Source organism: Cyprinodon variegatus, unplaced genomic scaffold, assembly GCF_000732505.1.
Source record: "Cyprinodon variegatus isolate N-32 unplaced genomic scaffold, C_variegatus-1.0 Scaffold351, whole genome shotgun sequence".
NCBI classification, from domain to species: Eukaryota; Metazoa; Chordata; class Actinopteri; order Cyprinodontiformes; family Cyprinodontidae; genus Cyprinodon; species Cyprinodon variegatus.
In genome coordinates this window covers 818,635-834,818 of record NW_015150804.1, presented here as the reverse complement: position 1 = coordinate 834,818, position 16,184 = coordinate 818,635, and the positions used below count along the sequence as shown (strand labels likewise).

At 38.7% G+C, this 16,184-nt stretch overlaps 1 protein-coding gene across 2 annotated transcripts in view; it reads right to left on the bottom strand.

Annotated features, from left to right (window-relative positions):
- LOC107091755 (myosin phosphatase Rho-interacting protein-like) overlaps positions 1-15,982 on the bottom strand; it is a 37,571-nt gene extending 21,589 nt beyond the window's left edge. For both annotated transcript variants that reach the window (XM_015385893.1, XM_015385894.1), the window contains exons 1-7: positions 15,735-15,982; positions 8,893-8,970; positions 8,740-8,805; positions 8,231-8,382; positions 8,060-8,144; positions 6,425-6,596; positions 909-1,065 (exon numbers count right to left, since the gene is read on the bottom strand). In XM_015385893.1, coding sequence (XP_015241379.1) covers positions 909-1,065; positions 6,425-6,596; positions 8,060-8,144; positions 8,231-8,382; positions 8,740-8,805; positions 8,893-8,970; positions 15,735-15,941 — 917 coding nt within the window. In that variant the 5' untranslated portion in view covers positions 15,942-15,982. The remainder of the gene's footprint in view (positions 1-908; positions 1,066-6,424; positions 6,597-8,059; positions 8,145-8,230; positions 8,383-8,739; positions 8,806-8,892; positions 8,971-15,734) is intronic.
- Positions 15,983-16,184: the final 202 nt, after the last annotated feature.

Below are 16,184 nucleotides of genomic sequence, written 5' to 3'. Positions count from 1 at the left end.
CCAAATATAAGGCCGTCAGCATCCCCGGCCACACGCCTCTGTGCTGACAACAGGTGACCATAGAACTCTTTCAGAGGTTTATGACATTCATCAGGAAAAGGTTAAGAGAAACTTTGTCCAAGGAGGAGAGATGCAGAGCTGGTAATGTTTTTATCATACTTCTACTGTAAGTATCTCTGTTAGTCTTACTATTGTGACTCCAGAGTTTTTAGTGTGGTGCTTTAAAACAAAGGGCTGAATCACCTTATGAAAGCAATTAATGAACATTTTACCCCAAGGCAGAGTAACACTTCAGTGACATGTATCAAAGTAATAATAGATTGGATGAAGGACACGTCTAAAAGATGCAGGACACCAGCCTCAGGAACCGGACTTACCCGGCCCTGTCTTAGAGCCTCTCAGGTCCAAACTGAGCTCCAGCTGAAGCGTACTCTCTCTCTCTGACAGGCAGGCGGACCGTCAGAGTTGAGGTCATGAGAAACAATGCAGCAGATATCTAATTACACCAGCGTTGAGGAATTTTTGGCCTTATTTGGGAGGCGGAGGGTTTGTGGGGGGATATTTAGTGTTTTTGTTTCCCAAAAAGGCAACAAGAATGAAGAGCTTACATAGATCCTCCAATAAAACCAGCAAACACGCTGCCGGGGCATAAACTGGGAGGGTTTCTTTGGGCTAAATATAAAAATGCAGCACTAACATATCTATGGAGGGGTACAACCTTTGATCTGTGTGAGAGTGTGTGGGTGTGTGTGTGTGTGTGGGGGGGTCCTCTGTGCTAATCGTTTGCACATTTTCCTTTTTCTTCTCTGCCCATTCACTTTAAATGGCTATCAGTGGTGCTCAGAGACAAACACGAACAACAAACAACAGAACAGAAAGCTGGTAAAGATTTCCTCAATGTTTCTAACCTTCTGTCCCGTCTCTGGTTCTGCATCGACTCGGCGGGTTGGTCATAACGGGCAGCACCTGCTAGGTCTGGGGCGCTGGCCGAGCTGTGCCAGCGTCCAGCGCCATCCGAGGTCAGAGAGCCCCTGGGGGCCTGGCACGGGGGGCAGGGAGGGTTGCCTGGACACCAAAAACCACACAGAGGGTTTCAGATTGTTGCGTCTAGTGAAAGCAGTGAAAGGAAACTACTCTTTGGAGCAAGTCTGAAATGGATATGGAGATCCTGTGTCTCTAAAACACAAAAAACAAAAATCAGCAGCTAAGACCAGGAAGAATTATTTATTCAAATCACAATAAATGCCTTCAAGCTGCTTCTAACAATCCTATCATTAACAGCCTTATGACTCAGGTGCAGATGTTGACTTGGAGCTGATTTATTTTTACCTTCAAGCAGCATTAATATCCCCCAACATTCTGCATTTTGTTATATTTATGAGACAAACACCAGAACAGCTCATCAATGTGAAGTAAAAGGATATGAAGAAAAATGTACGTGCAATGAAAATTATCCTGAAAATAAAAACGCTGTTGTTAAAACATGTTGGCAGCAAGGCAAGGCAAGGCAAGGCAAGGCAAGGCAAATTTATTTGTATAGCACAATTCAGTACAAAGACAATGCAAAGTGCTTTACATAATTAAAATACAGGAAGATAAAACAGAATCAAAGCAAGTAAGAAAAAATAAATAAAATAAAAAATGCAGAAGCAAAAAAGAATATTACAAACAGTTGGACTAAAGAAAACATGTTTTAGTTGAACTGTTTAACTAGAACAGTGGAAGGCGATCCTAAACAAATGTGTTTTTAGTCTTGATTTAAAGGAACTCAGGCTTTCCGCACTTTTCCAGTTTTCTGGAAGTTTGTTCCAGATAAGTGGAGCATAGGAACTAAATGCTGCTTCTCCATGTTTAGTTCTGGTTCTAGGTCTGCAGAGCAGGCTGGAGCCAGAAGACCTGAGTGGTCTGGAGGGTTGATACACTGATAGCATGTCTGGGATGTATTTAGGTGCTAAGCCATTCAGAGATTTATAGACTAACAGAAGGATTTTAAAGTCTATTCTCTGAGATACAGGGAGCCAGTGGAAGGACTTTAGAACTGGGGTGATGTGCTCTACTTTCTTAGTCTTAGTGAGGACACGGGCAGCAGCGTTCTGGATCAGCTGCAGCTGTCTGATCCACTTTTTAGGCAGACCTGTGAAAACACCGTTGCAGTAATCAATTCGACTAAAAATAAACGCATGGATTAGTTTTTCCAGATCATGCTGAGACATTAGTCCTTTAATCCTGGAAATGTTCTTCAGGTGATAGAAAGCCCACCTTGTAATTGTCTTTAAATGCTTTTGGAGGTTCAAGTCTGAATCCAGCACTACACCTAGACTTCAGGCCTGATCAGTGGTTACTAGCTGAAGCCACTGAAGCTGTGTGCTAACTTTAGATCTCTCCTCTATTGGTCCAAAGATTATTACTGCAGTTTGGTTTTTTTTTCAGTTGAAGAAAATGATGGCACATCCAGGCATTGATTTTTTCTAAGCATTTCCTCAGCGCCATGCAGCGGGGATCATGTTCTTTATCAAGAAGACTGAGGCTCGTCAAAGTTTTTAGCAAAACAATCCTGGATGTAAAGCTGTTAATGCAAAGATTAGAGAACGGGGTGGAGTTTCACCTTCCAACAGGAAGGAAACCCTGAAGATACAATCAAAGTTTTAAGCACACTGGTGGTTTTACTGATGGCAGGTAAATACAGGTCATGTTTAAGAGTTTTATTTGGAAAACATTTTAAAAGAGATGCATCTTGTTCATTTGTTCATTCTGCTTTAAAATTGTGCACCACTTTGTCGTGGTTTGGTCAGAAGGAATTTGTTTTGTTTTTTTAGGTAAGTTAGCTTGCCTTCAAAGAACTATTTGACATTAATTTTTCTTTTCCTCGTTTACAAATTTGATATCTGAATTTAGAGTAAGGTTGATTTCATTTTTCAGTTGTAGAACAATTCCCAAAGCAAAAAATACTTAATATCTTAATTGCATTCCAACAATCTAGAACTGCAGTGGAAGAATAAAAATCCAGAAACATTGCTGTTACATTTATTTTCCTATAGTTGTCTTTTAGCTTTCCGAGCATCTTTGGTTGTGTATAATAAAGTGGCGCAAAAGGAATTTTACACAGAGGTAATTATGATTTTTTTTTTTTTCTTTAATTTTAATAATATAATTGAACCAATGACGTCTTCTTCTTCTTCTTCTTTGTTTTAAAACCGTTTTTCTAATCTGAGAAAATTTTCTCCACTGTGAAGAACATAATCCCAAATACTGTCTCAACCCAACACATGTTGCCATGGAAACAACAACACAACCCGATTCCGTGTTAATGCGCATAATGGCCAATTAATCATTTTGTTTAAACAAGGCTCACAGCCCAACATGGCGGCTACCAACAGTGATGTCATCGTTAGGCAACCAAAAAAGCAAACAGAGGAATGAGAGATGTCTGCCTCAAAGTAAACAGAAACAGATCCATTTTTTGTGACAGAAATTATAAAGAAAGCTGAAGAAATATATTGTATTCAAATGACTCACTGGAACATCTCTGTTTATGAGCTCATCAGGAAATAAGGAATAGAAAAATATTATTTGGCCTCTAGCTAAATATTTGACAATTCATGGAGAATAAAAGAAACCTCTGGAAAATTCCCACCATCTAAATAAAACCAGACTGACTTGGCAGGGTTGTCCATGTTCCTTCAATAAGTTGACGACTTGATGAGTGTCTGTCCACTGCACAGTCAGCGTCTCTTTTGACTAAACTTACACACAAACATTGCTAAGTTTGGACCAATGCAGTCAGACCCAAACTGAATCAGATCAACTTTCATTACAGTTCAAGTCAGATCTAATCTGATTAGGTTTTATTGGTATCAAGTTTTTTTTTTTTTTTATTTCTATATACCTGGAAAAAAAAGAAGAACATTTTGTTATCCAAAGTGAATCACTGATGAAAAAAACTTGTGTTTTTGAATAACTTAGAAACATAAAAAGGAAACTAATAAATTAATTAACTTCATAGCTTATAATCAAAAAGTCATTTTCTCTTCTTGATTACTTGTCAGTCCCTTTGCTTCAATTCAATCAATTCTGCCTTTCAGGGGAAAAATAGATAGAACTGCATCACATAAGAAGTGAAGAACTGAGGGAGAGAAATGTGCATTTAATCAAACTGATCTTACTGTTAAGAGAATTTACACTTCACTTTCAGAAACTGCTGAAGCCCTTTTTAACAGATATGACCCTAAAGCCCCTGGCGCACCTTGACGATTTAGACCAGCGTCTGCCTGAAGTATGAAAAATCTGGCAAAAATGCTGGCACATGTTGGATACGTTATGGGTGCCTTTTGTATAAGTTATGAGCTCGCTGAAGCACGCCGGCACACGTCGACATACGGCGAGTACGTCGAGAAATTTAGAGCCTGCTCAAAATTTCCCTACGTATGCCAGCGTATGCTAATACGTGGGGCATAAGTTACAGGTAAATTATCTGATCCTTGACATGCGTTGTGTAAGTTACTCATAAGTCATTGTAATAATAATAATAATACATTTTATTTCTGGACACTCAAGGTCATCGTACAAAAGATGACCTTGCTAGCTTAACCAAAACCTGAGTAACTTGTACATAACTGATGCGTAACTTATCAAGAACTTCTCTCCAACGTATATCAACATAGTTGACGTTTTCCTGACGACTGCTGAACGTGTTTCTAACTTACAGCTACTGTATAATGGTGTATTAGCTGCGTTTTAGTATAAAAGAGGGTTCACAGCAGGAAACGCAACTTCTCCTCCAGACTTCATCCCCATCATAGGGCGAGTGAGAAGGTGGGTGTGATGGATCCTCTCTGTGTTCACGCCCACGACCAATAGACTTCCTAGCAGACATGATGCTGAATCTGCTGCGACTTCTTTTTTCTTTTTATTTATTCTTCTTTTTGGGGGGGACAAGCGTTAAACAGCAGCCAGGTTAATATCGGGATCAAAGACATCTTTTTATGCAGGCCAGGCGCGTCCAGATGCATCACTGCCCCCCTCAGGACACTGGCTGGTGCATCATTTCATGGGCCTTATGCTGCCGTGCGTTATGCATAAATTTGGCTGTCGTTGGACTCGTCATGAATACTCTATGTTTACGCCCAAAATTGAAAATATAAATTAAAAGGTCAACACTGGGACGCAACTCAATGGGAAAGCAAATGATTGTTATTTCTGGTTTCAACCGTTGCGTATATTAGCTGCGACATATGAATCAAGATACTATGACCGAAAAAAAATTGATTGACAGATGAACGTTGATATATGATTGGCTGAATTTAGGTGTTCAGGCTGACGTAGAACTAACTGGCCTGCAGAAGATAACGTAGAAAATAAAACACACAGATTTTAAGACAGGATTTTTTTTTTTTTATAGATATTTTCTATCTTTTGGGTCAATATTGTCTGATAAAAAGTACATTTATATACATGTTTAAGCCAGAATGATTTGACATTTAAATATGATTTCCCTACGACTTTAAACGAAAGTAATTCCTCTGAAATTCCTACGACTCTAAAGGAATATTCTCAGTAAAGAAAAAAACTTTCTTTTTGTAAATGTACAATTTGCAATTCAGCATAATTTAAGTTATTTGAAGCAAAAATACATTTCTACATCCCTTCCTGACTTCCCCAGAGACTTCCTGCTTGCAGGATACAGAAATTCCCATCAAATTCAAATGACAAAGCAGCTTCAGAGCGGCTGTAAGGGAATTATGGAAACATTCATTTGTCTTGTGGAAGTTAATTATTGTCTAGTGAGAGGAAAATAATGTTTTATCTCTCTGCTTTTAGTGGCATCAGGGAAATTTGAGCCCTCATTAGCATGTTGGTATATATAAAGACCAGGAGATAAATTTAAAAAAGATTCCAGAGATGTCCTAGAAGGAAGCCTGCTGAGTCTCTATCAGAGCTCTGTTCAGTGCACAGAGAGATCTTTGTGCTTAAACCTCATCTCTCTTCTGAGTTTAGTTTCTGGCAGCAGGACTTAATCCAGGCTTTTATTATGGGACTTCTCCAGACTTTGCAATAAGTCGCTGGTGTCCGCTGTCAGCGCTCAAAGGTTGAGCAGAGAGGGAAACCTGTTCTGTGCTGAGCAGCAGGTTTTTAAAGCTCTTTTAAAAAGGACGTTTTTATAGATCCTGGTTGCCGTTTAGCCTAAATGACGCCTGAAGGTCAGAAACGTCTCATTTCCTGAACATCTCACTGGGTTTCTGTCTCTGTTTATGTAACTCCACTTCCTGTCAAGAAAAAAGCTCCGACCACCAGTTCCCACGACACAAATGAGCGCACGGTGGATGAGCCTGACCTTAGAAAAAAACTGTAAGTATGGAAAATACCAGGAGATGGGATTGATTGGCTGATATGGATGCTGAATGTTAGTGTCTTAACTGCACCACACCTGCAGGGGTCCACTCTGGGCCCGGGGGATCTGCGCTGCTGACGGTCCAGGTTGGGGTCACATCTGGTCCCGTGGCGTTCAGCTCCTCCTGCCAGTGGTGGGGGTCTGAGGATCCGCCCTCTGAGGCAGGACAGCTCTGACCGGTGGCTGCCATCTTGGCTGGACTGGGGTCCTTGGAGTAGTTTCAGAAACAGAAAATAAGTGGTTTCCCTTCAGAACTTCCCCACATCATCGGTTTTAATTGCAGCAGGAATGGATGCATGTTTTTTAGAAACTTTATCAAGATTCATCTTTAAATTATTTTTTTATTATTTACTTTTTTTCCAACTGTTTTATACCGATTTCTAAATGTAAACCATCAAAACCACCTTAGTTTACATCAAGCATGTCCTGCAGGTTTTAGACGTATTCCTGATTCTGATGATTGCTGTTCAGAAAAAGCCTGTTCATCATTTATTAATGGAAATCAGCTGATTTACACTCGATCCAATCTAAATTTGGATTGTAGTTATTAAAATCTTTTCCTCACATAAATGTGTAGTATTATCTAAACATTTAACAGCAAATTAATAAGGTAATAGTTCATGGTGGCTTTGAGGACAGTGGAAAATGTCTTTTTTTTAAATCGATCTTTGGTTCTAGGATTTTATCTTAAGCATTAATATGAGAATCAGTTTATAGTTGATTTTTTTTAACACAGCCAGACTTCTTCTGTGTTTTTGGAACCTGTTAACAGACCGTTTCCCACCAGCTGGTAGAGAAGTCATGGAGTATCTTGTAAATTCAAAGCCGCATTTACCCCTTTAAATCAGACAATCAAAAAAATGTCTGATCAGAAAAAGGTGACATCTGTTTCTTTGTCAAACAAAAACTGTTAGCTTAGTTAGCTCTGGTATTTAAGCACAGGTCACATGACTCAGTTACAGATCCGACCATCTGAAGTAACATAGGAGAGTGTTTATGAAGATCGTTGATACACACAAAGAGCTGAATATCGACCTGAAAAAATATTTTAATATCTCAGATTGATACCTGAGTCATAAGTTCAGCAGTATCTGTAATGCAATAAACATTTTTCTTATATATTAAAAACACTCAAACAAGAAAGATTAAAACAAGATTTGTTAATCAGCCACATATAATGAGCTCTTTTGGTAACTCTAACCATTTTCAGCTCTTTTTGTTCAACTTAAGAAGACAAATCAATTAATAAACTCTTCAATTTATGATGACATCCTTCTAATTTAATCAAAATATAAAGAGAAATGTTTTAACTTATCAAAAAGCAAAAAGGAAGTGCGGCAGAAATGTTAGCTCTGACTCTTAAAGAAGGGTAAGAGAACAGGCCTAGCTCTGGAGGTAATGAGATACCTTTTTCCTGCTTACAGTGTAAACAAACTCGGAGCACAAAGACGGTCAGAAACTTTTATCAAAGCTGCTCCATCGTTAGATTTTCTGCAGTGAGGATAAATGAGACTAGTGTTTTCTGAGGAACTTGTAAAAGCAGCACAGGTACTCAGAAAACTTATAGAAGATGCTCAGATCAAATCATCCCTCTTTGCTGTTAGCAGATTTCCGGGTTTTCTCTGAGATAAGAGCTTGTGAAGTTATTTGAGTAAACACTTTCTGTGGTACCTGATTGGCCACTGGGTCAACTTTGCGCTTCTTCTTCTGATTTTGCTTATTGGTCCTCAGGTAAACTGTGAGCTGCTCACTCCAGCTGGTGAAAAAACAGAGAAAATAACAGGATGATGAAGGAGTCAGCATTTGGGAAAAAGCTCCTGGAAGGTTTTAATGGCTGCTGACCTGTTAATGATCTCTTTGTTTTCGCCACGGATGAATATGTCCTGCGCGGGGGTGACGATGCACAGGGCGTTTCTCTGACCCGTCCTGGGCTCGGCATCTGTCAGGTTTGTGCACAGATTCATGTTCACGGTCCCCTGCGGTAGAGTGCTCAGCTGCGGGAGAATCAGACAGGCCTGAATGAAGCGGCTGCAGGTCGGATGAGCTCCAGAACACAGAGCTCACATGATTTATAGCAACAATCAGGTGGATGCTGATCGGAAAGCAGTTTGTGGGGATGGGTGTGGATTTTAAGGGATTGGAGTGGGGGTGGGGAGCATGGAGAGAAAAGGCTAAGCCTCATCATCTGCCGAGATTCTGCACGCAACATCTGGGCTAAAGATGCCCGTTTTAAACCCCCCACCCAAAAAAAATAAAAAAATCACAGTGCTCCCGCAGAATGAGGATGACTGTCAATATTATGTTTATGTTCCAGTTCAGAGTTTAATCATAACAATCATGCTGTTTCTTACCAGTTCATCCAGCGCATAGGTCAGGCTGCCGTTTTCATACAGGATAAAGAAGCGCCGCTGCCATTTCTGATGACAGAAAATACTCTATTATAGAAAAACTGAGTGAAACGTTACTCAAATTAATCCCAACGTTAACAAATCCACATCTCCTACCCTGGACCTCTGGACTGGATTGTCAAAATCTGTCCCCACAGGAGCCAAGCACAGCCAGCCAGCGTAGATGGGTTTGGCCTGGAAAGAAAGAGACAATTGGGACCCAAGATGAGCATAGAGGCTGCTTCAGCATCAATGCTCCAATAAACAAATGCACCATAAAAATAAATTAAAATGCATTTATTTATTTACTTCTTTTTATCCAATACATTATTTAAATATTAATTTTTGTATGTTGTGTAGTAATTTTGTATTCATAATAACAAAATGCACAAATATATAATGAAATGTCCTATTAAGTATTTTTAAATGATGATTAAATAACAAAGTATTATTTTAAAGCATTCATTAATTTTTTTTTTATATTTATATTTTCACTTTAGATGTAGAAATAGATATAGAGCGAAGTAGAAAAATGTATTTTGATGGACTTTCCAGTCTGTTGCCGGGTAGATTTTTAGGGTCATAAGCTGTAATATTTGGGGATCCCTGATCTAAGCAACACTATTGAACAAATGCTTTGAAATTAGTCCTTCTCTCTGTGATATCTGACCTCTCTGAGGGTGCTTTTGAATATTTGACCTTTTAATGTAACAATTATTGAGTGTACACTGCAAAAACAGAGTTAAAATTAGTAAAAAATTCTTAAAATAAGTGTAACTACCCTTAATTTGAGAGGGTAAATAGGAGGATCTGCCTATGGAATATGTTTAGCCTTAAAATAAGGTAATTAGATATTATGCATTTGATATGAGAGACTGCAGATGTTTTTTTCTTATTTTAAATGTTAATTGTCTTGTTCCATTGGCAAATAGTCACATCTGCTCAATTCAAGAAAAAATGCACTTTATTTAAGAAACATTGACTTGCATAGATTTATTTTTTTTTTTGCTGTGTAAAATTAAAATCCAGGGATGAAGCTCACATTCAGCCACCACATTCAAAGCGATGATAAACTGAAACCCCCACAGACCTGCTAGCAGCCAAAGCTCCTCTGATTTTACCCCAAATAAAGAAGAAACGTGTTTCCTGACACCTTGGTCACATCTTGGCAAAGGCTGCTGGAGCATCGGAGGGAGCTCACCATCAATTAAACATTTCCAAGGCATTAGATACGCCATAGAGCACAGTGAATAAAAGATGGTAAGTGTTTCTGTAAGGTCCAGGAGAGGAACTACAGCAGCAGGAAAGGAACTACAGGAACAATCGACTCCTAATGTTTCTGGGGGAACGGGGCAGAGTGGAGAGACGGGATTTTTTTCTGAAGGAAAAATATTCAAATTTAGCCAAATGGAAAATTGAGTTCTGATTTAATAAACTTTTTGGTCACTGTCCTAAAATGCATGCTTGGGGTGAAACCAGGCTCACGGCAAAAAATCTTATCAGGCGTCAATCAAAACTGAAGGAATTTCTAAACAGTCACCAGATTACAGTCGGCAGGAGAAAAATCTCCAGCTAGAAGAGCTGAGATTAAAGTTTAGGATCATTAATTGTTCTAATAATTTGATCAACCCACCCACCCCCATCTACCGTTCCTCTTCCTATAGAACTGAAGCATCTGTTAGATCCGTTATAAGCTTCACTGTCTCTTCACTGTTTTTAAAATCAGACATTAATATCTGTGTTTGCTAATAACAGCAGAGCTCATTCATAAATTCTGGTTTAGGATCCAAATACGTCCAGAAGACTGAGTTTAGCTCTTGAAGAGAAATCCCCCTGCAGAGCTGTGGTGGAGGCTGCATGTCAGAGGTTCTCCAGCTGCAATATGACAGCTAAGAGGGCCCTGCAGAAGATGGGGGGGGGGGTTTGAACTGGGGACTGTTTCCCAGCTGCTGCTGAACAGCAGCAGGTTCCTCACAGCCGCTGTCAGCGTCTGTAGCTGCTAAACCAACTAAAGGTTAAATTAAGGTTAAAGCAAAATCATCAGCTTTCTGCCTCAAGCTCCTCAAACGTTCAGCTGCTTGGAACAGATTAGAATTCACTTTATAACAGCTGGTGGATCATTTCCTGATCTTTTTGACTTTTCAATTTGATGTCTTTATATTTCATTTATTAAGCTTTTTCACCCATTTGTTTTGGCCTTATTAGAGTTATCAGATCAGCATGAATTAAAGTCTACAGGATCACTTTCATTTATATAAACCAACTTAAAAAATGGATTTTCCTTATTTAAATAAAAAGCATTAAAATCCCATGGAGAAAATAAACACATCTGTGTGTTCTTCCTAATCCTTTGTCCAGATTGATTCATGTTACTTCTCTGTCATCACACTTATTTTGTGCTTTTTTTCTTTTTTTGTGCTTTTTTTCTTTTTCTTTTTGTTTTCTTTGTTGCTCCAAACTAATCTTTTCTCCCATTTGCTGTTCAGATACCAGAACCACCTCAGAGGCCAGTTTTTAGACATCAATGCCTTAAAAAACAACCTTTCTATGGCCCCTGACCAAAAGCGCAAATAAGCCTAGTTTTTAAAAGTCGATCAGCTTCCTTGTAAAGCAATATTTGCGCAGATGGCCAAGAAAAACACATAAAACCACTGGAAGGATGCAGCAGATAAACAGCCTCTCTCTGAGTCAGACTAACACTATGTGGAGTGTTTGCAGGTTGAGCAACAGTGCAGAAATTACAGGGTACGGAGAAAGCAGGCACGGGGACAGAGAGTGATAACATATTGGAACAATGCGAGGCATGTACTGCGCCGTCTCCTCGACACGGACCTTCCACAGGGCGCGCACCGAGGTGCAAGATAAATATCCTGCTGAGCTGGAGCGGATCGGCTGTCGCCGTTTGGAAGACGTTGGTGGCCGTTTATCTGAACGCTTCCATAAAGAATCAGAAGTTTGTGAGTTTAAACAAGTCTGACTTCAGCCGACGGCTAACAGACATCAACAATACATGTTAGCAAAAATATGACCAAAAAAAGAACAAATGATGACATGTTGTGTGTCTGTGCACTCATAAGGAGTGGCTTACAATAGTCCCCCCCCCCCCCCCCCCGGCTTCGGTCCTGTTTCGTTTCCTCTTAAGCTGGAATTTTAAAGGATTGTTTGAAAGTTTGCTGAGTTTCCTTCACAGAACATGAACCACTTTGAAGCTTTATCTGTTTTATTGTGAAGCAAACAACTAATCAGTGAAAATAAAAAACTTCAGCATGGATTCCTGCCCCCCCCCCTCTGTAGAGGCTCCTTTTGCAGGAGTTACAGCTGCAGGTCTCTCAGGATCAGGCTCCATGAGCTTGCTGCGTCTTGCCACTGGGATTTATGCCCATTCAAAGCTGAGCCGCTCCACTTTCTTCATGTTGGTATTTGCAGAGAACAGAACCTCTATTGCAACCACAGATTCTGAGGTGCATTGAGATCTGGACTTGGACTAGGCCATGGAGGGCAGTCTGGACCCTCTGTTCCTGTCCAGATGGAGCCATCGCTGAGAAACCAGCCTTTATTTTTTATGCTAAAACAGTTTTTATTTTGTCGTTGTTTAAACCAGAAAAGCCAAAAAGGCCACATTTCGGTCCTCCTTCATTTATATAATTGGTTGATAAGTTCCAACTAGGGCCGGGACTTTCACACACTCATTTTCATTAATTAATCATATAAAATGATCACAAAAATTGCCTTTAAAATAAATACGTACTTAAGTCTCGAGTGGAAACCTTTGTATTGGGCGTTTCTTCCACTGGAAGTATTCAAGCTTATAAATAAATTTAAAAAATATAAAAAAAAAGGTCCAAATTTTCATTTCTTGCTTGTAAAAATGATAAATAATAAATGGAAAGACACTTTCTGAAGGGTTGCATGTATAGAATAGCAGGTTTTGCTCCTTTAAATAATCCAGACTGAAGCTTAATCTCTGGAATAATCCTGTATTTAGCATCATGCATCTTAACCTCTGTTCCAACAGTTTCCCAGTCCCCGTTGCAGCATGATGCTGCCACCACCGTGCCTCACTGAGGGAGTGCTGTTCTTAGGCATAAGCAAACTGAGCAACTGCTATCTTAGGGATTATACCCCCCCCCCCCAGAACAATCCCTTTTTTAACGTTTTCTATACAAAATACAGTATCAAAACTCTTAATTCCATGACAACATTATGCATTTTTGTACAAAAAACTCCTTATGCAAAAATAATTTCTTGAACATGGGGACTGATTGACACACAGATGAGGAAGGACCAGCGTAAACCAATCTTTGGAGAATGAGTTTGATCATTTATTGTTTATGTTGATATAATTCTGTCTGTTTTTATACAATATAAGTTATTATTTCTATTTATCAAAGCCGTTTTATTTGCTCTGTGTTGATTTTGCACTACAGGGAACCAAAAAGTATAAACCACATGACACTCTTACTGTAAATAAACGGGGTACTAGTTCATCACTTTCAGTAACAGCAATAGGGTGTGTGACGGATCTGATCATTGAACGTCTGACAGCCTCCATGGGGCCATTTTGCACAGGGCCCCATGGAGGCTGATGGATGTGTTTCCTGACTGCTACTTCTCTGCTACTTTCACCCTGACTTGCCTGGAGGCCTCCTGGGTGTGAAGCTTCTTGGCTTCAGATTCTGGAGCCGTTTAGAAAAGACATGTTTGTTCTGATGTTTAGTCTTAGATCACACACAGGTGGACTTTATTTCACTAATTATGTGAATGCTGAAGGTAACAAATTAGAAAGTTTGGGAAAATTGGTTTTTAAAAGGTTAATATTTTCACAAATTTTCCCTACATTTGTAGAACTTTAGCCAATTTCTTACTGATTTACATTATCAGCATTATGTAACTAAACAAGATCCGTAATGTATTTATTTATTTATCTGGATTTTAAATATATCACCAGGGTCGTTTTTAATTTTTTTAGAGTCAATTTATAACTAGAAATCGACCAATGCAGGTTTTTTAAGGCCGATCATTTTGACATCAGTCTAACTGATCCCCATTATTTGCTGACCAATGCTTCTTCTTTCATTTACATGGTTAAAAATGACGACATGCTATCAAATGTTGCATGGGTCTTAATAAAAAAAGACAAAGCATTTATTAACAAATCAAACAAAACATAAACGATGGAGAGCAAATAAAACATAGAGCATGGCTGCTGAATGCACTGATGAAACAGTGAATGCATGGACCTATGGACCAATGTGCTTTATTTATATGTGTATAAATCATATCAATTATATTCATATAAAAACTGATTATTGGCAAATATTATTCAGTTCTGGGGAAAAGTATTTGGCCCTGAAGGTTCTTTTGATTTTGATATCTTGCAAATCTGAATTCAGATCATTCAATGAGTTTTACCAAAAACAGATAAGCTGAGTAAATGTAAAATATAATCAAATTATGATTTTATGTATTAAGAGGAAGAAAGTTAAAGCAAACCAACTGACCATATTCAAAAAAAATCTCACAAGAGAAACTTTGGTTGTTCAGCAGGATGGTCCAAACAGCAACAGGTCCACCTCTGATTGGCTCAAAAATACTAGCTGATTGTTGTGAACCAAAGTGGCCTAGTCAAAGTCTAAAATAAAATCTAAGAGTAATAGTTTTATCACTCCGAATCAACGAAATGTTGGTGAGTTATGGCCAAAAATTCCTCTTGAGAGATATAAAACAGAGTTCCCTGCAAATGACTGTTGACAGATGTTACCAAGAGGGGGGGGCAGGAAGTTTAGGAGGGGATTAACTTTTCACACAGGGTTGATTTGGGAAGGTTTTTATCTAAATCAATAAAATATATCTTTATCGCACATTAATTACTCTGATCCTCCTAAAAGGAGGAAATACGTTTTTCAAACAGAGTAACCAGACCAAAGCTGGGATCAGGAATATAGTGAGCGCATTTAAAGGGAAAAACAAAAAGTATGTAAGTGTACAGAAGAGGATTAGGGCCACTGCAAACATTTTTTAAATTTTATTTCACTTTAATATGGAAAAAAAGTCAGAATTCTGAGACTAAAGTCATAATTCTACAAAAAAAGTCAGAATTCTGAGATTAAAGTCATAATTCTACGAAAAAAGTCAGAATTCAGAGAAGAAAGTCAGAATTCTGAGATTAAAGTCAGAATTCTGAGATTAAAGTCATAATTCATAGAAAAAGGTTATAATTCAGAGAAGAAAGTCAGAATTCTAAGATTAAAGTCAGAATTTAGAGAAAAAACTGAATTCAGAGAAAAAAGTCAGAATTCAGAGAAAAAAAGTCAGAATTCTGAGATTAAAGTCAGAATTTAGAGGGAAAAAAAACAGAATTTAGAGAAAAAAAATCAGAATTCAGAGATTAAAGACATACTTCTGAGATTAAAGTTAAAAAAGTCAGAATTCTTTTTGCCATATTAAACTGAAATTAAATGTAAAAATCAGTTAACTTTTTAAAATCTTTTTCATTGGCCCTTATCCTCTAAGTGTAATTAAACACAATATTTCCCAGAAAAAAATTGACAGGATTATAAAGGTTTCTCTTTACTAATAATTCATAAAACTATTTATAGGATTTTAACACATTAGAATAAAAATAAAATAATTTTAGCTGTTTTTCTAATGTGCCTAAAGATAATAAATAAAAAACTTAAGTGAAACTGAGCTTCATATTTCAACGCTTTTACATGGATAAATACTGAAGGTACGAATTAAACCAGTGTGTTAACCCAAACAGGGAGTAACTTTCCACACATATTGATCGGTGGGTCAACCTTAGAGGAGATAGAACTAGTTTTTGCCGTGATGTGTGTGAGATGTAACGGTAGCTGGAACATCCCTGTTAGCTGGAACATCCCTGTTAGCTGGAACATCCCTGTTAGCTGGAACATCCCTGTTAGCTGGAACATCCCTGTTAGCTGAGGGGAACCTACCTGCTCCAGGTCGCTGTCGTTCAGCGGATGAACTTCCCGGGACTTGAAGCAGTTCTGACATTTGCTTTTATTAAAGATGTTCGGCTGGAATTTATTACAGGAGCCTGTGGTCTTCTCTCCGGACATGTTTTCGGTCGGTGGAGCCCTCTTTAGGACCAGAGAATCCCCCAAAACTATCCCCCGCTGCCCCGCGTCGCTCCTCGGCATTGAATGAAGCGGGTTTCCCTCAACTGGCAGCTGTCAAACACGGAGCTCGCTTGACGACTGTCGTCATGGTCAATGCGTCTGACGTCACATAAGAAGCCATCTGCATCCGGCTGAAACCTACAAAATAAAATCATATTATTCTGAAATAAAATTAAAAAATCATGTGGAACCAACTACCAGTTTTAGTCCGTGAGGCAGACACCCTGTCTACTTTTAAGGCTAGGCTTAAAACTTTCCTTTTTG